Source organism: Phyllopteryx taeniolatus, chromosome 9, assembly GCF_024500385.1.
Source record: "Phyllopteryx taeniolatus isolate TA_2022b chromosome 9, UOR_Ptae_1.2, whole genome shotgun sequence".
Lineage (NCBI taxonomy): Eukaryota > Metazoa > Chordata > Actinopteri > Syngnathiformes > Syngnathidae > Phyllopteryx > Phyllopteryx taeniolatus.
Genome location: NC_084510.1, coordinates 18,449,827 through 18,475,548, shown reverse-complemented (window position 1 = coordinate 18,475,548; position 25,722 = coordinate 18,449,827). Strand labels below are relative to the sequence as shown.

General features: G+C 43.0%; 1 protein-coding gene across 1 annotated transcript in view; it reads left to right on the top strand.

Annotated features, from left to right (window-relative positions):
• Positions 1–5,581: 5,581 nt before the first annotated feature.
• Positions 5,582–25,722, top strand: part of col7a1 (collagen, type VII, alpha 1) — a 65,151-nt gene continuing 45,010 nt past the window's right edge. The window contains exons 1-31 of the mRNA XM_061784845.1: positions 5,582–5,951; positions 8,088–8,142; positions 9,138–9,210; positions 9,308–9,488; positions 9,588–9,744; positions 9,830–9,923; positions 9,994–10,152; positions 10,619–10,776; positions 11,028–11,157; positions 11,708–11,827; positions 12,793–12,948; positions 14,361–14,480; positions 14,556–14,705; positions 17,453–17,569; positions 18,211–18,357; positions 18,474–18,599; positions 18,691–18,837; positions 18,998–19,120; positions 21,638–21,904; positions 21,986–22,129; positions 22,242–22,373; positions 22,486–22,632; positions 22,727–22,852; positions 22,931–23,080; positions 23,842–23,978; positions 24,100–24,226; positions 24,313–24,456; positions 24,659–24,828; positions 24,907–24,948; positions 25,127–25,153; positions 25,236–25,280. Coding sequence (XP_061640829.1) covers positions 5,887–5,951; positions 8,088–8,142; positions 9,138–9,210; positions 9,308–9,488; positions 9,588–9,744; positions 9,830–9,923; positions 9,994–10,152; positions 10,619–10,776; positions 11,028–11,157; positions 11,708–11,827; positions 12,793–12,948; positions 14,361–14,480; positions 14,556–14,705; positions 17,453–17,569; positions 18,211–18,357; positions 18,474–18,599; positions 18,691–18,837; positions 18,998–19,120; positions 21,638–21,904; positions 21,986–22,129; positions 22,242–22,373; positions 22,486–22,632; positions 22,727–22,852; positions 22,931–23,080; positions 23,842–23,978; positions 24,100–24,226; positions 24,313–24,456; positions 24,659–24,828; positions 24,907–24,948; positions 25,127–25,153; positions 25,236–25,280 — 3,936 coding nt within the window. The 5' untranslated portion in view covers positions 5,582–5,886. The remainder of the gene's footprint in view (positions 5,952–8,087; positions 8,143–9,137; positions 9,211–9,307; positions 9,489–9,587; positions 9,745–9,829; positions 9,924–9,993; positions 10,153–10,618; positions 10,777–11,027; positions 11,158–11,707; positions 11,828–12,792; positions 12,949–14,360; positions 14,481–14,555; positions 14,706–17,452; positions 17,570–18,210; positions 18,358–18,473; positions 18,600–18,690; positions 18,838–18,997; positions 19,121–21,637; positions 21,905–21,985; positions 22,130–22,241; positions 22,374–22,485; positions 22,633–22,726; positions 22,853–22,930; positions 23,081–23,841; positions 23,979–24,099; positions 24,227–24,312; positions 24,457–24,658; positions 24,829–24,906; positions 24,949–25,126; positions 25,154–25,235; positions 25,281–25,722) is intronic.

The window sequence follows — 25,722 nt, the reverse complement described above, 5'->3', positions numbered from 1 at the left end:
CTCAGGGTTGCTCATCTGCATACTCGTCTTCCCTGTCGGGTTCCTAACCTTACTGTAGTTCGTCATCGTGACCGACTGAAGTGGGCGAATGCTCACATTTGATGGCGTCTGGCACTTTGGGGAAGTGTTTTCTTCATAGATGATTCCCGGTTTCCACTGTACAAGGCAGAAAGCGTGTATGGCGTCGTGTGGGTGGGCTGTTTGCTGATGTAAACCTTAGAGTGGTCCATGGTGGCGGTGGAGGCATATTTTATGGACAATAAACTCAAGTGCATTTTATTGACAGCATTGTGAATGCACAGCGATACCGATCCTGAGACCCATTATTGGGCTATTCATCTACGACCATCAACGCATTTCGCAGCATGATGATGTACAGCCCCATGTTCCAATGATATATTCTGTACACAATTGCCGGAAACTGACATCATCCCAGTTCTGGCGCTGCCAGCATATTCACTGGAGATGTCACTCATTAAGCATATTTGTTATGCGCTGGAGCGGCGTATACGACAGCATGTTGCAGTTCCTGCCATTAATCAGCAACTTTGCACTGTAATTGAAGAGGAGTGGACCAACATTCCATAGGCTACAATCAACAACCCGATCAACTCCAAGGTCGCACCTCTGCTAGTAAAGACACATGGCTCTCAAGTTAGAAAGGCATTAAAGAGGATGAAAAATGGAAAGGCAGTTGGTCCTGATGACATTCCTGTGGAGGTATGGAAGCATCTAGGAGAGGTGGCTGTGGAGTTTTTGACCAGCTTGTTCAATAGAATTCTAGCGCGTGAGAAGATGCCTGAGGATTGGAGGAAAAGTGTGCTGGTGCCCATTTTTAAGAACAAGGGTGATGTGGGAACTATAGAGGAATAAAGTTGATGAGCCACACAATGAAGTTATGGGAAAGAGTAGAGGAGGCTAGACTCAGGACAGAAGTGAGTATTTGCGAGCAACAGTATGGTTTCATGCCTAGAAAGAGTACCACAGATGCATTATTTGCCTTGAGGATGTTGATGGAAAAGTACAGAGAAGGTCAGAAGGAGCTACATTATGTCTTTGTAGATCTAGCAGGTGGAGGAACAGTTAGAAAGATGGAGGCATGCACTGGAAAGCAGAGGAATGAAGATTAGACAGACAGAATATATGTGCATGAATGAGAGGGGTGGTGGGGGAAGAGTGAAGCTACAGGGAGAAGCGATGGCAAGGGTGGAGGACTTTAAATACTTGGGGTCAAGTGTCCAGAGCAATGGTGAGTGTGGTCAGGAAGTGAAGAAACGGGTCCAAGCAGGTTGGAACGGGTGGAGGAAGGTGTCAGGTGTGTTATGTGACAGAAGAGTCTCTGCTAGGGTGAAGGGCAAAGTTTATAAAACAGTGGTGAGGCCAGCCATGATGTACGGATTAGAGACAGTGGCACTGAAGAGACAACAGGAAGCAGAGCTGGAGGTGGCGGAAATGAAGATGTTGAGGTTCACTCTCGGAGTGACCAGGTTGGATAAAATTAGAAATGAGCTCATCAGAGGGACAGCCAAGTTTTGGAGACAAAGTTAGAGAGAGCAGATTTCGATGGTTTGGACACGTCCAGAGGAGAAATAGTGAGTATATTGGTAGAAGAATGATGAGGATGGAGCTGCCAGGCAAGAGAGCTAGAGGAAGACCAAAGAGAAGGTTGATGGATGTCGTGAGGGAAGACATGAGGGCAGTTGGTGTTCGAGAGGAGAATGCAGGAGATAGGCTCTCATGGAAAAGGATGACACGCTGTGGCGACCCCTAAAGGGACAAGCCGAAAGGAAAAGAAGTTATACCTATATTATGGGTGCAAATTAGTATTTTGAGACCACACATTTGCATTTTATCTGCATGTTATATTTATATCGTGGTCAGAAATATTACAGGAGTACTTTTTTATTTTTAAGCTTTTTGAATGTATGAAAAAGGCTGCTGCACATCCGCAAACACACAGGCATAATGTGACCTTTAAAAAACAAAAAAAGAGCGTGGCAGCTCTCGCTGTCAGTCACCGTGCTTTAAAGCCTGTTGTTATAAAGAGTTATGAGCGGCCTGTAAAGGTAACGTGTGTATTATCCTGGATGGCCAAAATTCCAGTGAAAGCAGAGCCACACAAATGTGTTTTACTTCTGTACATCTGCAAGTAGTGTTGACAGTACTATACAAACACATTCTGTCACTCTTAAATATTTTATTCCCATTTTTCTTTCTAGAATCAATGTTGACTCTTTACCAGCAGCGCTATTAGTGAAGAAAAGAACGTCCCTCCCCCAAGTGGTGAATCATCACAGACACAGAGAGCCACACAACATCAGTGTGTTCAGACACGCTAGCTCTAGCGCACTGTTTTTGGTAGATCTCTATTAATGTCAGATGCTGCCTTCTCATTGTTTCCACTGAAGGTCAACAGGGACGCACTGCAAAAAAACACTTTACACAAGTTTAAGTGCAGCAATAAATCATCATTTGTTATGTACTTATCATCTTACCTACAGTGTCACCATTGTGTGTATACATTGCCAAAGTGGAATGTCGTTAGTATCGAGGTATATATTTGTATTATCATACTGGCATGTTCAGACAGCAATTTGGGATGAATGAATGAAAACATGAAGTCTGACAAGGAAGAATAGCTTTTTAACATAGTGCAGCAACTGTCAACACACCGGACTGATGCCAGCTGAGGACTTACTAAACCCATCATGTCTGCACACCTCATCAAGTCATTGCTTTTCTAAAGGCCAAGGTGTTTCAAATTTAAATGTGATTTAAAATGATACAAGCGATAATTACCTACTTTGACCTCAGGAAGTTTTTGTAACATAATGTATTTAAATGACATTTGCGTCACAAAATGAATGGGCCATGTATGTACAAATGTATCAAAGTAAATAAGTAGTATTAGTAGAAAATTAGTAGTAGCAAATTATTAAATTATCTGTCCTGCATAAACCCAGTTAACACCTCATGCAGCATAAAACATTATCATTAAACACATTTGCATAAATGGATGAGAGGGGGCAGTTTCATCATGACTCAAATGGGAAAATTGAAATGAAATGAAAATGAACAGCCCAAAAATCAGGAAAAAAGAAATATTGAAAAACAGTTTAACGCTATATCTCCACAACACACAGTACATAGTTGCCAGTCTTTGCACATTTTCAGCAAAAAAAAAAAAATCCAAAACAATCAGTGATTTCACTTTGCGGCATCGTGGCCGACTGGTTAGCACATCACAGTTCTGAGGACCGGGGTTCAAATCCGGCCTTGCCTGTGTGGAGTTTGCATGTTCTCCTCGTGCCTGCATGGGTTTTCTCCGGGTACTCCGGTTTCCTCCCACATCCCAAAAACATTGATTGAAGACTCTAAATAGGTGTGAAGGTGAGTGTGAATGTTTGTTTGTTTATATGTGCCCTGCGATTGGCTGGCGACCAGTTCAGGGTGTACCCCGCCTCTCGCCCAAAGATAGCTGGGATAGGCTCCAGCACGCCCGTGACCCTAGTGAGGATAAGCGGTACAGAAAATGGATGGATGGATGATTTCACTTTACAGGGAATTTAAAGCAATGTAGTATGTGTGTGTCGACTTGTGTGCTTATTTTATGGTTTAAGTCCACAACTGTGCTGTGCTGACATTTTGTCGTGCGTGCATGCTGTTCAGTTCTTGTAACTTTTGACTTTTAGTAGTCTATTTCCAAATGTCTGACCGTAAGGTTTTTGGAATGTGAAGATTCCACTGTGATACGCTCAGGTCATCCAGCATCAATTGTCAGTTGTCAGCTACACAAAATAAAGAAAACATAATTCTTTTGCAATTAGAATGAATAAAAACATTTCACATGCTTGCTTACCTGCAGATTTTTTTGTTTGAAGTAACACATTAAAAACAGTGGAACTTTAAGGGCACGGCAAGGCCGATAAAATGTGAAAAATGGTTTGGACAGACAAGTGACTCTCATTGGAATCTCATGCAGGGTAGAAAAGGATAATGACAGAGTGAAAGTTGACTGTCATCACGGACAAAAGGTCAAAGAGTCAAATTGTTGTATGTGCCAACCTTTTAGTTTTCATAACTGATCATGGCCTATCTTTTACTTTGTCCAAATGTCATCGTTGTTTTACTTTAACTCAACTATATTACAGGCTTCTTTTGTGTCTGTTTTCCACTCTTTTTCACTCAGCTACTGTCATGGAGGAAGGCAACTGTGTGACTGAAGTTATTCATCAGGACAGACAGTATTTAGAGATCAAAATGTAAAGCCCCATAGCTCCACAACGGTCCAGCTGTACAAGAGAGAACTTGCAGCTCCATGGTGAGAAAACATCTCGGCATCATTGTCTCCCTATGGCAGAAACATCTAAGGTCCATTGAACTTAAGGATAGCATTATGAAAACAACTGCTAAGCTGCGTGACAAACAACATGAAGTTGCCAGTCTGCACTTTAACATTGATAGAAGGAAATCCATTCACGGAAACATCTGTTTATCAAGTGGAAATGAAAATGACTTTAGAATACAAAACCACCACAGGATGACGCATAGCTTCACCTTAATGAATGCAGTACACACAAACATGTGACTCATTCCCTTTTCATGGGTCTGCCAGTGAACGGTGGTGCAGTCAATATTGGACCACCTTCATCAAAACATGCAACCACGGTGTTCTTTACATTCAGTAGAGCGATAGAATGTACTGAAGATGCTAAATTGTGGTTTGAAGACGGAATGTTGTGTGCAAAGAGAAGATTGAAGTCGATCCTCCCATGCTCTTTATGCAGCCTCATAAAGAATCGTCTGGGAAACATGAGGGCTGCAACATGGCTTTTAGAAGAACTCCATCCACATCTGCCGCACACTGATTTCTTCAGGCCCCTCTCAGTCTGCCTGTGTAGCTGTTTACTCCTTTGGAAGATTATAACCTCACAGTTTTATTGAATCTGTTTGGGAAAGGTACTGATTTATGTTGACGATCATTTTGTAGGCTGTCATTTGTGGTGCTGATGTCATCGCACCTTATTGAATTATAGCCTGTGGGAAGGTGGGCACTGGGGATGGCTGCTTCTTGACAATTTTGTATAATTAGTCAAAGTTCTGAGCAAATAGGTGTCAGACAAGTCTAGTAAATTCACTGTTATAAGTCACCGTAGTATATTGACTGACATGAGATCAAGATGCCCCAGCTGCAGATCCCCTGTGGCATAGGGATATTGCCCCCCTCTCCGGGAAGCTGCCCTCTCTTTCAGTGTGTATGTGTCTCTGGTTTGTGCCTGCATGAGTACAATTCACATGAATTGGACTCATTATGGGACTTCAAAGTAACTGTTTGCACCGATTACAGGGTCAAAAATGTACAGCCACTATTACATTTTGGATACCACCCACATGATAAGAAGCCATTGTATCCCTGAAGGTGCATTACTGTATTCCTTTCTTGGGAGCGTGGGATGGTTTAGATACAGAATCACTTTTCATGGAATACATGTACTTTGCTTGTACTTAACAGATCCTAACGGAGGAAGCCAGTTTGCTCCAGTTTCATGTGTTCCAAAAGCTCCTGCACATGGGGCAGGGAGGGACAAGAGGCAAAGAGAAGGAGGATGACTTGAGATAGGAGAAAAATCAGTAGTCCCCTTTAGGCATCCGAACAAGTCTGAACTGTTCTCCTGCTGCCCCTGATGTTGCTGCTTGTGTTGAGACCACACCAGGCAAGGCTGTCCCAGTAACCAGGGAAAAAAGATTTTGCAGTCTTGATGCTCTTCTGCAGGGATGCAGGCTAGCAGCTGTTGAGCTCCACAAGTGTTGCATGATACTTTGTGACACACGGGAGCCCAGAGCCGTGGAGCACTGCAGACACTGATCTGGGAGCGTAGGCTGGATATGCTACAGGTGGAGAGGCGAGGAGCAGCAGGTTGTAGCGCAATATACGGAGCAGAGGACCACAGGTGAGGCATTACAACGAGAATCTGAACTGTATTGATCTGATGAGAAGATGCATTGTGGTCATGTATGAATAGCAAGCTGCTCAGGATATCCATTCATCCATTTTCCAAGCCGCTTCTCCTCACAAGGGTTGCGGGCGTGCTGGAGCCTATCCCAGCTATCTTCGGGCAGGAGGCGGGGTACACCCTGAACTGGTTGCCAGCCAATCGCAGGGCACACATAAACAAACAACCATTCGCACTCACATTTACACCTAGGGGCAATTTAGAGACTACAATTAACCTACCATGCATGTTTTTGGGATGTGGGAGGAAACCGGAGTGCCCGGAGAAAACCCACACAGGCACGGGGAGAACATGCAAACTCCACACAGGCGGGGCCGGGGATTGAACCCCAGTCCTCAGAACTGTGAGGCAGACGCTCTAACCAGTCCTAGAACCGTGCCGTGCTCAGGATATATTTACTGTAAATGAGGCTATTTAATTCTGTTGGCGTTTGGAAGGTTTAAAGTTGCTCTGCATGTACACGCTTGCAACAATAACTCTTGGTCTTCTTATAGAACAATTTGAAATAATACAGAGTATAGTTTTTGGCCACTTAACGTGTCTAACAGATGCTTAACATTTCACATGATTGGGGTTTAGGCATTTAAAAAGCTTGATTAAAATCTGCAAACTTTCAGCTTCTTAGTTAAAGTTGCACAGGAAGATGAGGAATGTACAAATGTAACAGCTGAATTGATTTAGTGCAAGCGCATTTGGGTCCTTTGCACACCATGATTGGGAAAATGAATATCATCCCTCCGTTTCCTCCTACGCGTTTGTGTTCTGATTGTTTGCAATTGTGTGTTCACCATCTGACAGTATTCACGTCTTTGTTGTGGCCTGGCACATACGAGACAGAAATTCCGCCATGTCTGCGGTGTCGAAACAATGTCTCTCAAAACCTTTAATAGCAGTGATGACACTTGTTCTCCTCTTCCCAGTCTCACCTTCACGCACCTCTCTCTCTCTTGCTCATCATCATCTCTTTGTTTTCTCCATTGCTGTGGACATGCTTGCTTAGGTTTTTGGCAGTGGAGTTCTCTGGACCCATCTCAAATCCATCATCTCTGAAGGATTTTTTTTGTAAGTGTGATGCATTTAAGAGCTGCTGGGACAATTTTACATTTTTGCGGGCATACTGTATGTTGGAACTTTGAAATGGGTGCGTCTTAACATGCTCAAATAACTCTTCGCCTTCCTTCATTCATGTTATAGCATAAGAAGGGCAACACATTTCAGGTTGTTTCAGTCCATCTGGCTTTTTAAATAGTGTTGTGCAATAGTTCTGCTAATAGGAGGCTCCAACCAGATTTGGGGTTGCAGAGGATGTTTAGTTTGGATTAGGAATTGACTAATTTATGTGGAATGTGAACCCTACAGTAGGGTGTTCTATTTTTGATAACATAAAAACTTTATTTGAGAGTTTTTAGGGAATTTATTGTGTCCATGCAGAGAAAGTCGAGCATAAATTCTGTAAAAAAAACCAAAACAAAAAAAACAAAACTAAATGATGTATGTTAATGGCACTTTCACCATTTCAAAACAGATTCAATGTGAGTGGAGAACAAAGTGTTTGGCTTGTTAGGGATAGGTATATTTCTTTTAAAAATATTTTGACTTTTTTAAAAATTACAATCAAAGCAAAGCTCATGGACAAAAATAAGTGATTTCGAAACCATGCCATGGAATGACCTGAAGATCGTAGCACTTGCTAAACATCAAATCAGATGTTGATGCTGCTCACAGCCCACAGAAGGCATTTCACAAAATAAAGGGATTAGTATGATATGCTGTATGTATAAATCAGCGCAATAATCCTTTCATTTCTTTCCATGGGATTTTGGCTCAGCGACAGCATGTCACATCAATCACACGCTACAGTATACGAGAGCATTGTTATTTCTGGTTTCTGTGATCGTTCTTACTTGCCCCTAAATCACCACTTTATGATCCTGAAGCCCCTGGAAATTGTTTCCGGGGTGTGCTTTTTTCTTAAACTCCACAATGAAGCTTCATCTCTTTCTTTATGCTCTTGGATAAAGTTGGATGTCACAGTCAAGGCTTTTATACACATGTGCTTTGTTCCATTCTCAGGTGGGCTCATGTGGGTTTGGTCATCCTTTGGAGAGAAAAAAAAAAGAAAATTCAGGTGGGGACTAAAGAGGAATGTCTTCAATTAAGACTTGCAGCACCTTTAAATATGCTGTCATAAAAAAAAGTTGTCTTCTGAGATAGAGCATTGGTGAGGGACGACAACAGGAAAAACAGAATTTTTTTAGGTGGACATTTTACAGCTCAGGTGTTTTTTATAATTACAACTGGTATGTTAAAACCTTTCAGCTCTCAACTGTTGGAAAGACACGTAAGTGGCATGATGGGTTTAATATATTTTATTTAAATTTTAGACATATAGTTCGCGAACTAGATCATGGGCTGACGTTGTTTTATAATGGAACAATAAAATCACAGTGTAAACATTTCATGAAAACAGCAAAGGTTAGGAGTTAACCAAAAATAATTTCATTTCTTCTTTCATTTCTTTCTTTGCAACACTGATTAGTAATAATGACCTTTTGACTTTCATTAAAGTCTGCAGCTCCCAGCCAGTAAGTTTTGCACATAATGACCGTATTTTCACCAATTTATATTTTTGTTTTACCTTTGCAAAAACCCAGTGGACTCTTTTACAATGTTTTTAGAGACTGCTAATGTATAGCATATTGTGAGGTGTGAAGGATGAATCACAAAGGTAAAACCAGCTATTTTATCTTGTTGTCAGTCTTTATGCCGATGAGCCTTCAAGCCTTACATCAAATGAAACTGTCCATTTATATCCAAATGTTACTCAGTTATGTATGACTATTTTGTATTGAGAGTGACTGATGGCGTAGTGGTTCACTTGCCTGACCTCCATGGCAGTGTGGGTTCATTTCCCACTAAGTGACAGTGTCAGTGCAAAATATTTTCGATCTCTATATTGTGACTGACCTTTCGCCCTACGGTGGTGTGCATGGGCTAGAACTCCCTGCGACTAAGAACAAGATCAGGCTGTACTTAAACAATAAATGGATGCTAGTCTTGCAATGTCTTGTTATTAACATTTCATCACAACATTTTATATCCACTTGTTCTGTGTGTTCCCAGGTTGTAAAGATGAGGCGCTGGATTTTCACTGTGTCGCTGCTGCTGTCACTCTTGACACACACTGAAGCTCAGGGTGAACATTTGCTCTTTGAATTAACTATAAAGTCTTCATCTATCATATGTCTTTATGTTTTCTCCATCTGTGTATATATGGATTGTCCATTTTATAGGCCGGTGTAATAATGTGCAAGTAGCAGACATTGTTTTTCTGGTGGATGGATCTTCCAGTATTGGGAAAGCTAACTTCCTGCAGGTGAAGGGCTTTGTAGCCGGAATCATCAAACCCTTTGCAAGCTCTGTCAGTGAGAGAGGAATTCGCTTTGGGGCGATACAGTACAGTGACACCTCCAGGTAACTGATGACACTGAATTTCACTACTTTACTGCAAATAAGAGAACAGTTTGCCCAAGTAGCACAGTCATGTTTTAATTTGTCCTGCTGTAAATCCAGGGTAGAGTTCACCTTGACAACTTACCTAAATGGCACAGAGCTAGTCAAGGCTGTGCAGAATCTCAACTACAAGGGTGGAAATACACGCACCGGCGCTGGTCTCAAGTTTGTCGCTGATAATTTCTTCAACCCCACATACAGCCGGGATGTCCCAAAGGTGTGAGAACAAGCGATTTACTGAAATTTCAAAGCTACATACCTGCATTTTTCACTAGCCCTCTAATGTTTCTTTAAATTGCCAGATCACTATCTTGATCACGGACGGGAAGTCTCAGGACAGCGTGCAGGAACCAGCGCAGAAGCTGCGCAGTCTTGGGGTGCACATCTTTGCAGTTGGTAGGCATCTCAGGTGCAGTTTGAGTTCTGTCAAAGACCGTCTGTGATTCCATCCGCATCTTTGTGTCAGGTATCAAGAGCGCAGACAGCGAGGAACTGTCAGAGATTTCCTCCAAGCCTAGCAGCGATTTCACCTCCTTTGTCGGTGACTTCAAACTGCTCAACACTCTTCTTCCACTTGTGAACCCCCGGGTGTGCTCCAAAGCAGGCGGAGTCTATGCAAGTGAGGGTATGTATGTACAGTAACAAAAACAAATTTACTACTTGCACCAAAGTATTGGGGCACCTGACCTTTGCACAGGGAAGGAAGTGAAAATTGAAGAAAATATGGAGTTGGTCCCCCTATGCAGCTTCCACTCTTCTGTGAAGACTTTCTGCAAGATTTTGGACCTGGCTCACAATCCCTGTTGTAGTTCAAGCCAAAAGCCCTTTATGGAGTTTAATGTCAGGACTTCAGTTTTTCCACACCAAACTCGTCCAAGCATGCCGTCTTTTGAAATACTAAAGGCCTTTCCCATACACACAATCCTCTAAAAGGCTTTGGTAAGATGAGCGATAGAGCTACTGTAGTTCTTTGCCTGTTTGGTTAGTAAGTGTGTCTCAATACCTTCGTCCACATAGTGACCCACAGCTTAGTATGTTTGCTGTCCAGGACTGCTCAGTGTAAAACAACCGCCCCTCTCCTCTCTTCTTAGAGGCGTATTCCAGTCCAGCCAACATTCAGTTCACAGGCGTGACGTCTGATTCACTAAGGTTCCGCTGGAATTCTGCAGGCGGGCCCTTGAGGGGCTATGTCGTCCAGTATGTGCCCCTCTCTGGCCAGGGTCAACCTATCACAACAGAACTGCGGCAGGTAAGTCCAGATCGTTAGGGATAGATGGAGCATTTATTTTTGGCAGGTGGGTGGCCACAGCTTTGGCATGACTGAGACCGAAGTTGCTAATTATAGTAGTCAGTTGTGCTCTATGAGGAACACATTCATCCAGGCTGAGTATCAACATGCCCCAATGGTTCTGTCTTTATTATGCAGATGCTGTTAAGGTTGTAATTTGGCAATCTGAAATTCCCTTTGTTCTTTCTTTGCAAAAACACCTCTTCCTGCAGGAGACACTGTCTGCCAGTCAGAGAAGCTTCACTGCACGAGCTCTCAGGTCGGGAACAGACTACCTAGTGACTGTCATTGCTCAATACCCCAACAGTGTCGGAGAATCAGTTTCCGCTAATCAACAAACCAGTAAGTAACAAAGGGATGTTCTAGTTAATAAATGTCTAAATGTCTATTTAATTACTCACGTCAGGAAATATGAACCCCTATCACAGTCCCAGGCTCACAATGACACCGGCCGAGAGCAGTCTAAGGAGCCGTTTACGCGATAACAGTATTGATCTGGAAGACTTTGAAAATGTCACTGTTATTTAATTCTTACGTGTAAGCATTGAAAAACAAAAGACGTACAGTACATGTAAGTTGGGTGTAGGCATGCAGAAGTATTACATTAATGGTGGCCCACAGCAATGTTGTTGTTTATGCTAATAACACAAAGAGTACATTTACTGCACAGCTAATGTGTCCAACAGAGTCCCATTTTTGACAAGACCTGCACTTTTTCTTTCCAAATACTACTACTAACTGAGCAATCACAGTACAGGGTTTTGTACCATGTTTGCAGGTCTATGAAACAGAGTTGTCATCTTTTTTTTTTTTACTTTTTAAACCAATTTGACTCGGTCGTTTGTCATGAAAACATACCCTAATCTGCAAAATGAATGTCTTTTATAATTAGAGTCCTTGCCTGGGATCTCAGGTCTTCATTTGATCCAAGCAGGCTTCTTCACTCTCTTTCTGGGCTGGGATCAGCCTTCATCTCCTGTCCAGGGATACCAACTGACCTATGGACGAAGAGGTCAGGCACACACCTTGGCTTACAGTATTCCTTGTATCTTAATACGTTCCCCCCCTCCCCCCATTTATTATTATTTTTTTTAATCCCAATTCTTCTTAACACAGTATATTGGATGTCATAAACTGCACCATCTTTGCTTTACAGTGAGGCTAGTTAGCTTGGTGGATATTGACATACTGATTTGTCATAAAAGCCTGCCAAAGCAGAATGAAGAACTGCAGTGGAAATGAGCAGGAAAATAAGCAACTGTACTTAATAACTTGCTGGTGGCAAGCTTCGAAACAAGTTGAGAATGTACTCGAGTTAAAACAGACGAAGAAGAACATAAGCTCACTTTACAACCTGCTGCCCTGAGGGCTTAGCTGTCAGTCAGACTTTTATTGCCGAAACATTACCCAAAATAGCAAACAGATTTTTTTTTTATCACTCTTTAAGATTAACTATACAGTGAAAATTAAGCCATTGGATTGTCAGTTATTTTCCCTGAAATTCCTGGGCGTGTCGTAGGTCATAGCAGTTTAAATGTCAAGCTGCGTATGCCATGATTCAAGCGAGTGAGGAGTGGCCCCTGAGGGCTGATACAAAGTGTTTGTTTAACTGAACATGTGGCAGGAGTGCCAGTCTCACACGGAGCTCCTCGACTTGAATAGCTCTGCTGCTGTTTGTGCGGGACAATTGTCAAAGATAATGTATAATCTTCGAGACAGACAGACACGCCACCGTCACAACATTAGCTACATTTGCACATTTTCAATTCAGTGTGAATGGAGCACTTTTTTTCCATCGCGTGTTCATGATGAAGAGTGAATAAAGAGAGAGTGAATCATCTGCTGCTGTAATAAAAAACACATTTGATTAGGGAATTCTTTGTACTATATACAAACAACATGCAGTATGTGTGATTGCTATTAGCCCCCAACTTATGTATTTTGTTTCTTTGCATTGCTTTTTATCCGGAAGAGTAGGTCAGCCATCTGGCCAGGTATTGGTGGAGTCGCTATCTGCAGACTCCACATCTGTCAACCTGGAGTCACTTCAACCTGACACGGAATACGTCATTAGTCTCTACCCTCTATTCCCCCGAAACTCTGCGTCTCCAGCCACTCTCAATGCCCGCACACGTGAGTACCCCACATGGCCCATAACTGACTTACAATTACCAGGTACAGCAGCACAAGATAGAGTATATTGGACGTAAATCAAAACATTGTATCAAACACCTGCTTTTACAAAGATTATAATGCTTGATTTTGTTTGTTGGTGAACTGAACTGGTGAGGTTTTTGCTCACATTTTACGTAACTTTTTTTTTTCATTTCAAACTCCGACCACCACATAGGTACATATTTTAAGATTAACATCTTAACATCTCCTTGATGGTGTCACTCAGAACTATTTAGTGAGTCTTTTATTACCCTTTGTAAAGACAACATTTTCCATGCTGCTTTTTTATTGGATCTCATTTATTATGCTGGCACAACTATTGTTAGTCACTTGTTGTAAATACAGTAGTTGGGATGCACAGATATGGATACCAGTATAGGTGCCGAGACTACGTCTGCACTCTGACTCAAAAGAGTGCAGATACTACAACACTGAGACGACTTTACCAGGCTGACATACTGTATACAGTACCCTCCAGCTGGGCGGGTGGAGGAGAAGCCAAGTCAGCTGTGTGGAGATACTTTCAGGAAAATAGGGATAACAACACTTTGTTAGCCGACTACAAATTATGCTTTGCAAAATGGATGATGAACTCCACTCGGGTGGCGACGGAGGCGGCTGCCCCGTGAGTTTGGGGCCGTCCAGCAAGCAACGATGCCAAGCCAGTCACACTCACGTCACAAAACCGTGACAGACAACGCGCTGTGGAGTTGTGCGTCGACCACTTTGAGTAAAAAGAAGTAAGCGATGGTGTTATAAAGGGTGACTTTGGTTTTATTTTAAAACTTTTGTTATTCTCAAGAAGCAATTTTGTATTTCTTTTTACTCACTTTGATTTGTTCCTACTTGGATACATCAGACCAGAAACTATGTTCTTCTTCATCTCTTAGTATCTTATCTATGTACTCCTTTTACATAGTTACATAATCCAACTGATGTGCCTTGTGTTACAGGGTACTTTTCAGTGAAATACTGCATGTGGGAACACTTTAAAAAAAAAAAAAAAAGTTTTTTTCTCTTAAATGTGTTGTATTTGAGTAAAACATATGATCAAGAAAAGTTTGCATTTGATTAAAATTTGCAACAAAATGCAACATTTGATTAAAATAAAACTTTTTCATCACAGTTGTGAGACAAAGGCATTATCAAGTATCGGGACTTGGTATCAGCGAGTACTCAAATGTAAGGACTTGCACTCGGTCTGTAAAAAAGTGGGCTCTGTGCATCCCTAATGTACAGTACATTAGCTATACAGTATAGGATATATGCATATTTGCATTGTTACTGTATAGACACACTCAATACTGTGCACTTAACAGGGACAATATGTTTATTCTGCTGTGTGTGTGGTGTTGTACTGCATGTGTCAGTGCGCCTCGAGGCAGTGCAGCAGTTATCAGTGGAGACTGAGTCAGAGAGCAGCGTTCATGTGCTGTGGAGAGGCGCCAGCGGTGCGCTGGCCTACCGTCTGGCATGGGGATCAGTCACAGGTCAGGACAGCAGCAAGGAAATCAACATGACGCGTGACGTGCTCCAAATCTTACTTACTTTTCTCTTTACAAAAGGTCAAGATGTTGAAACTGTAGAGCTCGCAGGAGACAGCGAGACATACACGTTATCTCAACTTCAGCCAGACACCGAGTACATCCTCACTGTGATTCCACTCTATCAGGGCAATGTTGAGGGACCCAGGGAAACAGCCAGATTCAAGATAGGTAAGTTGAAGTACTTTTACCTCAACACCAAACGTGAAACTCTTCTTTATATGTCAAGCTCAAACATAGAATGTCAGGCTACTTTACTGTAAGTGGGTTAAGAAGGAAACCAAAGGTGACAGACAGCGGAAGATGGAAAACATCCCTGTTTGTTCGATTGCTTTGGAAAAACTACGTTACACATTCATTCTGTTGACGAAACATTTCTACACCTACGGTCATTACATATGCACACCATCTGCCTCGTGTGACTAATGTCCATATGGTATCCTGTCTTGATTTTGTCTAAAGGCTGAGTCACTGATTGTCCTTGCTCCTGCTTCCAAAGAAGGAATTGTTCACAACACTCACATAATGTTACAGACATACTCTCTATCTCTAGCCCAGTTTCTGTGGGGGTTAGAAAAGTTGCCCACTGTTTTTCCATCGTGTGCTTGCTGCCTTTACTGCTGTTAAAAGCAGCATATTGTGTATATACAAACAATATAATAATAGAATTGTCAAGATTGGGTTTTCATTGTGTTGGTATGGAGGCAAAATGTGGAGGGTCCAGAAGCGGGAGGCAAGGCACGAGTGCAGCAGTTTCAAAAAGGTATTTACTCTCAAAAACAAAAAAGGCAAAAAAGGATCATGGAACACTTAACACTAAATTAGTTGAATTCCATTCAGTTGTAAAATCACCTGCTAATCTCCTACTTTCAATTCCTTTTGTCCATGCTAAAGAAACTCAATAATTCTGCTGCGTCCACAAACAGCACAGCCTCCTTGACTGTTGGGTAACTCCACAACCACTTTACAACTGAATGGAATATCAATGAGGGAGTTTCCACCCAATGACTCTGGCGGACGGACAATGGCCTCTCGGCCGGGTGGCTTAACGGCTCATCCCCTCAATGCCCTGAAAATGTTACTGTACCAAAAATAGCATGATCCAAACTCCACAGACTTGTTTTGTATTCCTCAGATTTAACACTGCAGCCATGCCGCTCTCTCTCTCTCTGCGCAGTGTTCTGTGCACAATAGACAATAGATATAACCGCCATGACATGGCCGCCACGTCAATGCCCCACATTCAACATGGCCACCACGTAGGCAAGGGAGATACATCTTTTGGAATTGGATCTAGTCATATTATATATCTGTGACCCGGAAATATGTCAGTCCCATTCTCTACCTGCATTGCGCCACAGCGCCATTAAACAACAGCGGGCAATTCTGGAACTAACAGACTTTGGCAACAGCAATTTAAGTGACAAAAGGAAACTATTTTTGGACACATTGTTCAGTCCCGACGGTCCGTTTGATCCGATATCCATTGTATCGGGGTCCGTTTTTTAAGGGTTCCACTGTGCAAGCAAACTGACGAGACAACAAGAAGCAGCTGGACAAGACACGAGTGGCTGGAAGGAGCTGATTGGTAGACACGAGAGACAGGGCTGATGAGAACAGGTGGAAACAAAAACCTGATGAGCAAGACAAGACAATAACATTGCCATGGGACACAGGAAAAAGATGACAAAACAAAAACTAAAGCAAATCAAAACAAAGTCAACAAAAACAAAATGACAAAAATGTGTTTTCTAAGATCATCTTGGTCGCTTCCCTCTTTGGAACTATTAAGAGTCTTGATGGGTTGGGTTAAATGGATCACACTTTCTTTGATTGAACATTTTTTTTATTTTATTTTGTTTTTGTCTACTCAGTTGCGCAAGGCCAAAGACAAATATTCTTGGATCCAATAACTAACAATAAATCCCTTAATCTAAAGATAAATAGGACCCAATCCTAAAATTCTAGGGCAAGTGAAAAAGTAAAAAAAACATTGTCAATGCTCGTCCTTCATCAGCAGATCCCATGAATGTGTAAAGTACCTTAATATGGTTAAACCCGTAGCTGCTCACTTTTTTGTATCAAAATCATCACCAAATATCTAAATCAGTTGACATCCTGTGAACGTAATTTTATTATTTTTTTAAATTAATGATTATTTATTATGGCAGCACGGGGGAAGCCCATGGCTAGCCCATCTGGCTCACAGTTCTGAGGATCGGGCTTCAAATCTGTGGCCTGTGTGGCGTTTGGATCCCAAAAACATGCATGGTAGTTTGATTGAAGACTCTGTTTGTTTATATGTGCCCTGCGAGTGGCTGGCGACCAGTTCAGGGTGTACCCCGCCTCACGCCCGAAGATAGCTGGGATAGGCTCCAGCCGGCCCGCGACCCTTGTGAGGATGAAGCAGTACAGAAAATGGATGGATTATTTATTATTATTGGATTATTTTAAATATTTAATTACAAAATACACACCCAAGCAAATTGCATTCCATTTTAATGTTCTAACTGTTAAACTATGAACAACTTTCAAAACAATAGAATATGTGTAATTTTGTTGTAAGCAATGAAAGACTGGATTTGCATCCTTCCATTTGATTTTTCATCAGAATGTACGCGACTCGTTTGCCTACCCGACAGAACCTCCTCACAAACTTCATTCAGTACACCTGCAGTCTTGAGACTCAAACAGAGCTTTTTCAGTACGGACTGACCGGTATAGAGGTATATTTGTCACTATGAAATCTGTAGCAGGAAAGTGAACAGAGTGTAAATTGAATTTCAGTAAATACAATTAACAATGAGTGTGGCTTTCTCATCATTATTAGTGAATCATTGGCCATTACAGGTGATGGAATAATACCAGCGATGCTACAAGTGGCACTGTACATATTCAATAACTGATGTTTTCTTCAGAGCGCCAGCTGCAACAAGTCCTCAATGCAGCCATCACCAGCCCCTCCTCCATCCGCCTCACCTGGAGAATCATTCCCTCGTCTCAGGGGTACCGCCTGGAGTGGCGGGCGGGTGAAGGTCCGTTGTTGATTGGTCACACGCAGTAAAGTCGTTTGAATATCGGATTTGTTATATACTCACAGGACATTTAATTAGGTACATTTTCATATTCTAATTGGGATCCAATCCAGATGCATACAAATATTCAGACTTTCCAGAATAATAACCTAATTAAACATAATTAAAAGTAATTCAGGCGGCATGGTGGACGACTGGTTAGAGCGTCTGCCTCACAAATCTGAGGACCGGGGTTCAATCCCTGGGCCCGCCTGTGTGGAGTTTGCATGTTCTCCGCGTGCCTGCGTGGGTTTTCTCCTGGTACTCCGGTTTCCTCCCACATCCCAAAAACATGCGTGGTAGTTTGATTGAAGACTCTCAATTGCCCGTAGGTCTGAATGTGAGTGCGAATGGTTGTTTGTTTATGTGTGCCCTGCAATTGGCTGGCAACCAGTGCAGGGTGTACCCCGCCTCCTGCCCGAAGATAGCTGGGATAGGCTCCAGCACTCCTGCGAGCCTTGTGAGGATAAGCGGCTCAGATAATGGATGGATGGAAAAGTAATTCAACTGCATATTAATGATATGCTAGTATTACATGCTACTTGGTTATACCTCTTTTTAGAACAGCGTGTACATTCCAAAAACTGCTCATCTGTCTCCAGGTGGCCGTCCACAGACCTTGTCTTTACCCAGGAGCACCAGCAAATACGAGCTTACTGGGCTTCAACCCAACACAGAATACCTTATCACCCTGTACACGCTGTTTGAGGGTCGTGAGGAGGCCACTCTGATCTCCACCACATCCCGAGGTTAGTGACAGTCAGCTCATCACTTATTTAATGCCAAAATTACTTTTAATTGGTGGGTTAAATTCCGCAAAGTTCTGGATGGGGTTTTATTAACAGTTCTAATGCTGGAATTACAGAAGTGCAGCCAGTGGGGAGGGTGTCCAACCTGAGAGTCTTGGAGTATTTAGGCAGTACGGTCAGACTTGGCTGGACTGGTGTATCTGGGGCCACACAGTACCGCATCATTATCCAAAGCCCTGAGGGTACACTGATTTATTGTCAATTTCAATAATTATATGTTGTTTAGTGTCTGGATAAAATGTTTTAAAGCTCCACTGTTTCTTATCCTGTTAGTGGGATTACAAAATGTTCAGATTCTCCCCGGTAATCAGACGACTCTTGACCTCCGAGACCTGATCGGGGGAGTTTCCTACGATGTGAGTGTCACACCACTGGCGGGAGACAATGAAGGCGAGCCAGTCAGCGTCTTTGTCAGACCAGGTGGGTCATGTTGTGACATGCATACCTTCAGTCCTTTCATAAATTGTCACTCCTTTGCATTGCTGTTTCTTATGAACCTTCCCTTTTCTTCCAAGGAGCTAAAAATCAAATTAGTGGTTCCCAACCCTTTTCTGTTTGCCTGGTGCGTATTTCATTTCAGAGCAAGGCATTAGCAGAGTGTCAAACCTCAGAGTGGCACAGGCAAACAGCCGGAGAATTCGAATAGCCTGGACAGGTGTCAATGGAGCGACAGGTTACAGGATTACATGGAGACAAGGCAATAGTAAGTGTTAATTAATGAAATGTACACTGCCTGACTATAGCTTAATACGGCAAGCGTTTATTCATGGCTTGGATTGCTGAATGGGCCCATTTTCTTAAGTTTACTTGGCACTAGACATGTTGGTATTGTAGCGTATATGGGTTACATAAAAATGTAATTAATTTAGAAGAAAAGAATAAGCCAGAAGCGACGCTTGCATTACTTCCGGTTTAGCGTAATTTTAAGTTTAATTGGTAAACTCAAATAAATTTTATCTAGCAAAGGGGCACCACGTCACTTTTTATGTGGATAACTTTTAGGGAAAGTGATGAGAAACCTTTTTATCAGTCTCGTAATCGGTATGAAATTTTGAGTTCTCGATGACGGAGGGCGGCACGGTGGTCGACTGGTTAAAGCGTCTGCCTCACAGTTCTGAGGACCAGGGTTCAATCCCCGGCCCCCCCTGTGTGGAGTTTGCATGTTCTCCGGGCACTCCGGTTTCCTCCCACATCCCAAAAACATGCATGGTAGGTTAATTGACGACTCTAAATTGCCCGTAGGTGTGAATGTGAGTGCGAATGGTTGTTTGTTTGTATGTGCCCTGGGATTGGCTGGCGACCAGTTCAGGGTGTACCCCGCCTCCTGCCCGAAGATAGCTGGGATAGGCTCCAGCACGCCCGCGACCCTAGTAAGGTGAAGCGGCTCAGAAAATGGATGGATGGATAGATGACAGAGGTTTACTTAAACTCGGAACACACATAAAATACGACCAAGAGTGGAATTTTATAGCATATTTCATGATATCTACAAGGGATCTAGAGGGAAACACACAAAGGGGTCTAACTAAAGAAAGAAAATAACACAAATAATGATAAAAAGAAGGAAAATAGGCACACGAAAAGAGAAATAGAACATCGTGTGTTGGACTAAAGTTGGGAACGTGAGTGCTTGCTGCATCCAGTGCGGAGAGAGAGAGAGAGAGAGAGAGAGAACAAAGTTGAGATTTTGTCTGAAGCGAGTAATTTCAGTACTTTGCGTCTCAGAAGCAAGGAGACTGAAGGGGAGGGCTGGCCGTTGGCCACCCCGGCTGACAAGCTGCCAGCAAGACAAGAGGAGAGGGGGGAAAAAACACAAGCGAGAGAAAACACATGAGCGCCAGGAGTAAGGCGAAGAGGGACGGAAAAGACCACACCCATCATCTTGAATCTTGTCTACAAATTTGATAAACTGGGTTTAAAATCATATATTAATATGAAATAACCTCAACTTGGTACTCTCTTTACTCAGTGCTCAAGCACATGGAATGTTTATAATTTAGTTTTGGCAAATCAACTGCTTATGATTCAAATCACATTTCATGCAGCTTGGAGTCCAATCAAGACAAACAATTCTCAAAATCTCACAGCTGCGTTTGTAAAGTTGACACACTTACACAGACATCAAAGGCATACATTTGGAATAGTTCAGCAGAGTTTGTGAAATATCAAAACAGACATTTACCCTTGGTTAAACATCAAATGAGAGTTACACCCCCCCCCCCCCCCCGCGCACCCCCCACTCCCTGGTATGACTGCAGTTCCTCTCGACACCAGCGGGTGTCGCCTTGTCCCAGCAATTTTTCCTGTTCACAGACAGGTGGTCCGGTGGAAACATCTGGCCTTTGATGCTTGGGAGTTCAGACTTCGAGGGTCGATGTGAATTAGTTTAGAGCCCACGAGGCGTCTCCTTGGGGGCAGTCTCACAGCAGGGCCGCTTGGAAGAATGCAGTTGATCAAGGTGGGGGAGGGGGGTTCTGGCAACTGGGTCTGAGTCACTACAGTATGGACTCGTCAATGCTCATGAACCTCCAGAGTCCAATTGTTATGTGATCAAGAAAAGGTGCCTTGTACCCACCAAACACTGAGACGATCTCTTTCCGACAACGTTTCTTTCGTGAGACTGTTGTGTGATAAATTCATCACTCTTCTTCCATTTTTATGGTTTTCTTTTAATTTTTGATTATCATTTACAGTATTTACTGTTTTAGTAGATTCAACCAAATTGAGTTGTGTTCTCTGCTTGGTTAGAGCAAACAATTTGACACTTCTGAAACAGATGAACATACAGTATTTTCCAAGATATTAAGCAGTTCAGAAATAAAAAAATAATGCAAGGCTCTGACCTGTACAGTTGTGACTTGTGTTGCGTTGGTTGTGTGAAATACGTAGTTGCTGCCGACTGCTCTGCAGGGATGGGAAAATGCTTAATAAAATGCTGTTGTATATAATTCATGTAACAAATAAATCCATCCATCCATCCATCCATTTTGTCCTCCTCATTATAGTCGCGGGTGAGCTTGATCCTCTGACTTTGGGCAACAGGCAGGGCCCACTCTGGACTGGTTGCCAGTCACTTGCAGAAATAATTAGCCTTTAAATCGCAGTATCACAGTATGATTCTTGTTACTCTTAAAATACTTGAAGTGGGATTTTTTTCATATTCCTTCGTGACAGATGTTTTCTTTTTATGTGTCTGTTTTCCTGTTGTTTTGTGCATCAGGTGGAGAGCTGTCTCGTGATGTGGGGCCAGAAGCCTCTGTCTTTACGATAGACGGCCTGCAGCCCGATGAGGCACTGGTGTTCGGTGTGGCGGCCATAGTAAACGGCCGTGTCGGGGAGGCCTTGACGCTGTCCTCTCGGACTAACCCACATAGTGGGACGGTTTATGGCCTTCGCGTAGTCGACGTCTCACCTCATAGGCTACGCCTAGAATGGTCACCCTCCTTAAGGGCAACTGGCTATAAGATCAGATGGCGCAGTGATGATGGTAAGAGACTGTTTGAGCAAGAAACATATAGCACTCCAAATAAATACAAAATATTTTTGTTTTGTTTGTGATTTGACGCAGGAGTGGAAACAACTCGGAATGTCGCAGCTGATGTCTCTTCCTTCACCATCGACAGCCTCCAGTCAGACACTATTTACAGCGTGTTTGTGTCTGCTCTGAGTGGCTCTCGAGAGGGAAGTCCCGGGTCCCTTAGTGTCAGAACAGGTGCTAAACTGCATTTAAATTTACAGTATGTTGCGCTGTATTACAGGTGGGTTGTAGACATGAATACACATGTAAAAAAGATTTGAAATACCTTCACTGTGTGATGCCGCAGAACCCGATCAGTCGTCTGTCGGCACGGTGACGTCGCTCCAAGTCCAGGAGAACCCAGGGGAGGTTGTCAGAGTGTCTTGGGTTGGCGTACAAGGAGCAACGGCCTATCGGGTGTCATGGAAAAGAGCAGATGGTTGGTCTTGCACTCACTGAGTTCACAGTTTCCTTTGCTTTTTAATACAGTAAATCAGAGCTCTGTGACAAATATTTAGGTGTCCAGTCTCTAACTCACTGTTTGGCTGTAGGTGGCGAGGAGACAAGTCAGTTGGTGGGTGGGGACGTGACCGTCGTAGATTTGGATCGACTGGATCCCGGAGCCCAGTATGTGGTGAAGGTCATGGCTTTAATTCAGAGCCGTGAAGGAACGCCAGTGTCTGTCCGAGTCACCACGCGTAAGTTCTGTTTAAAGTGCAGCTGCTATATACAGTTCACTGGCGTTTCCTCTTGAGCCTTACCCTTCCTAATTTGCTGAATCTCTGCTTGAAGCTGTTGCAACTTCCCTCCCAACCACACAATTAAGAGTAGCAGAGGTTACTCAGAATTCTGTGCGGCTGAGCTGGCAGCCCTTACCAGGGGTCCGAGGGTATTTTCTGCGCTGGAGAAAGGAAACGGGTTTGGCATCACTGTTTTTGTCGATTCGCTGGTACGCTCGCTTGTGCAGTCCACTGATTGTAACCTGACATTTTTTAGACCGGGGTCCAGGCTTATCCGTCACACTGCCTGATTCTTCCAGTTCATACCAGGTGACTGGGCTTCGTCTGGGCCATCAGTACCGCTTTAGCATACAGCCCACTTTTGAAAGTGGACTGGGAAGAGAGAGCTTTGCCACTGAACGCACTGGTAAGGCTTAAACATGTACTTTTTCATATACAGTACTTAGTATGGCCTTTCGATATACATTGGGTACACATCGACAATGTAATCAGATTAAATTGTTTAATCGTGAAGTTCATGTTCCCCAACATTCTCCCTGTTAATCAAAAGACCTTGTGTATTGCACTCTTCAAGATGCTTGATTTAACTTCTCCTCTACCATACATGGAATAAAATGACAAAGCCAATATAGTCCACTGCACACTTGGTGTTTCCCTGTGTTTATTATGGATATGTTGAATATTTTGCATCACTGATGGTGTAGTGGTACATTTGCCTGAATGCGGTGGGGCAGCATGGGTTCAGTTCCCACTCAGTGGTGGTGCGAATGGTTGTCCATGTCTATATGTGCCCTGCGACTGACTGGCGACGAGTTCAGGGTGTAGTCCGGCTTTCGCCCGAAGTCAGCTGGGCTCCTGCACTCCGCGCCTCCCTACATGATAAGCGGGGCTGAGAATGGATGTATGGATGGATGCCTGAAACTACACTACACTACAGCTACCAAAATCCATACTGTACCACTTTTTGCCATCCTTCTATCAGCAATAAAGTATCGAAAGGACAGAGCTAGACATACAATTCATTCTTCTGACTGGTTAACAGAGAACTGATGTTCCTGTGTGACAATGTCACAGAAAGAACACGACACAAAAGTGTGTGTTCTTGCTTAATGCCCTCCACTCCTTTAGAATTGAGAGTAGTTATATGGAAACTTTCTGTGTCCACAGTGTGTCTCGGTGGACGTCTGGATGTGGTCTTTCTCGTGCCCGCATCTACTGATCGGACTAACCTTGCCGGACCTCTGCGCGCTCTTCTCACAAGTGCAGTTGGTTCATTCAACACTATTGGAGTGCGCGACTCACAGGTACAAAAACTAAACAGATAAAAAAAACACTATCAAATCATGCATTAAACAGATCTTCTGGTGTCTTTATTTTCTGATGATGAACAGTTTATGTCGATGTTTTGTTTTCTGCTCGTGGCAGGTGGGGGTTATTGTGTATGGTTATAGACCCAAAATCTGGTTCCAACTCAATCGTCACAGCAGATTAGACACCCTGCTCCAAGAAATCCAGTCAACACCCTTCGGTGAAAGTCCTGGAAACAACATTGGTCAGTTTTTAAGAAAAAAAGAAAATCTGCAAGAACATTTTCATAGAGTTGTTGGTCACTTGGATGTGGTCTATTTTCCTCTGCAGGCCAGGCAGTGAATTTCGCCACACAGTATCTTCTGACCACCACCGCTGGAAGGAGGCCAAGGGTACCCGGGGTTGTTGTCATCATTGCTGACAAAAAATCTGTGGACAACCTCACACTTGCAGCTTCAAACCTCCGAGCAACAGGTGAGAATTGAGCAATCATAATTCAAAGTTGATTTATAGTTGAGACACGGTGATTTTCTGTTGAGCATGTTTGTAAAGTGGTGTAGCTGCACCACTACAAATTTGATGTATTGTTTGACAAGTGTTGTGGACATGAACATGTCGCATACTTTGTGATTAGCTTCCATTCATAAAAATCATGTGTTTTGGGGGTGTTCTGCAGGCGTGACCGTGTTGGCAGTCGGCGTAGGTCAGGCAAATACCGAGGAACTGCGGCAAGCAGTGACAGACGGCAGCACACAGAACATTCTTTATGTGCGCGATGCCTCCCAGTTGGACGCGCTACATACTGATCTGGCAGACTTGCTTTGCGGTATTGCCATAATACCAGGGGTGGGAATTTCTCTTAATTCATCGTAGTTGTGTGTATTTTAACTCACATTATCTTTAGCCTGGTGTTTGTGTGTTTAGGGAATCCCAGGTCCAGAACCGTGTAGTGTTCAGTGTCCACAGGTGAGTCATCTTCAGTTTGAGATTTTATTACAGCATTTGTCATTACAATCATAAGCTCGGCTGCCTTGTATTACAAATTGAGCAAACAGAACATTGTAGGACTTTCAGACAAACCCTAGAGGGTTTTGTTCCTTCTCTGTGTTCCTCATGACTTGAGTTCTTGTTTTTGTTTTAATAGGGAGAGAAAGGAGATCGTGGAGAGAAGGTGAAGTCCAGTTTCTTTTTTTCAGCATCTTGTTATACTTTGTTTTTCATCTTTATGCACCATTATTTGTTATATTCCTCAGGGTGAGAGAGGCAGAGACGGTGTCGATGGGCGGCAAGGAGACCCTGTAAGTCATTGGCCAACATTAACTGTTAACATTCACATGGCACAACATTAAGTTCTGTATCCCGCCTCTTCCATATTGTAAACCAAAATATTAGAAACAGCTCTCAGTATGATGATGCATAAGCACTGCTTAAGGTAAGCCATTTTAAATATAAACAAAAAAAATTCCAGAGGGAGACTGCTAAAACGCGGCAGCCAAAATGTGCCACCGTACTGTCTTTTCGGTTCAATAGATATTTTTCACATGATCAAATTGGACTTTTCATATGTTGGACTATTATTTCAGAATAGTACAAGGAGTACCGATTTGATTCTGATTTGGAAGTCACTCGTTACTATCAATATGAACAGCGAATGGGGATTTAGAGTCGAGCCCCAGTTATTACTACAGTGGACCCCGTATTTCGCGGGGGATAGGGACCAGGCCGGACCTCCAGTAGCGA